General features: G+C 41.2%; 1 protein-coding gene across 1 annotated transcript; it reads left to right on the top strand.

The window, feature by feature from the left end:
• The first annotated feature begins 419 nt into the window (after positions 1–419).
• Positions 420–1640, top strand: LOC120125639 (homeobox-leucine zipper protein HAT22-like). Its single transcript, XM_039144019.1, has 3 exons — positions 420–985; positions 1082–1161; positions 1263–1640. The coding sequence occupies exons 1-3, from the start codon at positions 497–499 to the stop codon at positions 1543–1545; spliced, it is 852 nt and encodes a 283-aa protein (XP_038999950.1). The 5' UTR covers positions 420–496; the 3' UTR covers positions 1546–1640.

The following is a 1640-nucleotide window of genomic DNA, read 5'->3' as shown; positions in this document are numbered from 1 at the left end:
ACATATTAAGTTAAATTTAACTACTTTTTCAAAATAATATATATACAATTGACCCTATCGAACTTCAAACTTAGTGCATCCGCCCTGGGAAGTAGTTAAAAATGGTAGATGAATGAGTGGAGTGGCGAAGTGTTGACAAATCATTCCCTTGATATGTTAAGAGCAGCCATGTGGATGGTGGGTATATCTCTATAGGAAAGTGCCTTGGTTGTTTATAAAGATAATGTTTGACAAATGTCGTGGGGTTCTAATGGTCAACCTTTGTATGAGGGGAAGAGAAGAAAAGAGTATGGTTTTTCTCATAACAATTCATTCCTCTTATTAATAATCATAGCCACCCACCCACCCACCCAACTTCCCTTCTTAAGACCCCTTTTGCACCCCTCTTTTCATTTCAAACCAGCCCCCTTCAACTTTCTCTTCATTCTCACATTTCATAAACCAAGCCAAAAACCTCTCCATTTCCATTGGTAAAACAAAAAAAATCTTGAGCTTAATGGGTCTTGATGAATGTAATACTGGCCTTGTTCTAGGATTAGGCTTCTCCTCCACCCTTGAAGGTCCCACCAAGAAGCCATCATGTCTCAAGTTTGAACAACCACCACCACCCACGACGGTAGCGCCACCATCATGTTTTGAACCTTCGTTGACCTTGGGGCTTTGTGGTGATCAGTTTCACCAAGTGGCCAAAAAGGTTGACGTCAGTAAAGGTGGTTATCTTCTTCATCGCCATGATCAGGAACCTACCTCCGGTGATTTGTATCGTCGTCAAGCTTCTCCCCATAGCGTTGTTTCTTCGTTTTCTAGTGGCAGAGTCAAGAGGGAAAGAGAGCTTAGCAGCGAGGAAGTAGAGGTAGAGAAGAATTCGTCTAGAGTTAGTGATGAAGACGAAGACGGTGTTAATGCAAGAAAGAAACTTAGGCTCACCAAAGAACAATCTGCTCTTCTTGAGGAAAGCTTCAAACAGCATAGCACTCTCAATCCCGTTAGTTCTCTCACCTTTTTTATTATCAAATCCTTCATCTCTCTCTATATATAAATCACGAAATCTAATCTTTGGCTCTTTTTTATGCTAAAACAGAAGCAAAAGCAATCTTTAGCGAAACAATTAAACATGACGGCTAGACAAGTTGAAGTTTGGTTCCAGAACAGGAGAGCAAGGTAAATCGATCGTCCATGAAGTTTTTGCCTTTTTCAATTCATCAAGCAAAATCATGAAAAAAAGTATCTTTGTTTTATATTTTCTGTGTGTGTTTGTGCAGGACAAAGCTTAAGCAAACTGAGGTGGACTGTGAGTTCTTGAAGAAGTGTTGTGAGACACTGACAAATGAAAACAGGAGACTGCAAAAGGAACTACAAGAACTCAAGGCACTGAAAATGGCGGCTCAGCCTTTTCACATGCAGATGCCGGCGGCTACTCTCACCATGTGCCCGTCTTGTGAAAGAATCGGCGGCGTTGCCGACGGCAATCCCAAAATCCCATTTTCGATGGCCTCGAAGCCTAATTTCTATAATCCCTTCTCCAATCCTTCTGCAGCATGTTGATTAAGTTCTTTAGAAAGTATAGGAGGAAGAAGAAGACAGAGAGGAAAGACTCCCTCCAGCAACCCATTTTTTGGTTAAAGGGGTTTGTAGTTAAT

This window comes from Hibiscus syriacus, unplaced genomic scaffold (genome assembly GCF_006381635.1).
Source record: "Hibiscus syriacus cultivar Baekdansim isolate YM2019G1 unplaced genomic scaffold, ASM638163v2 tig00110435_pilon, whole genome shotgun sequence".
Classification (NCBI taxonomy): domain Eukaryota; kingdom Viridiplantae; phylum Streptophyta; class Magnoliopsida; order Malvales; family Malvaceae; genus Hibiscus; species Hibiscus syriacus.
This window is presented reverse-complemented; position numbering and strand designations above follow the sequence as displayed.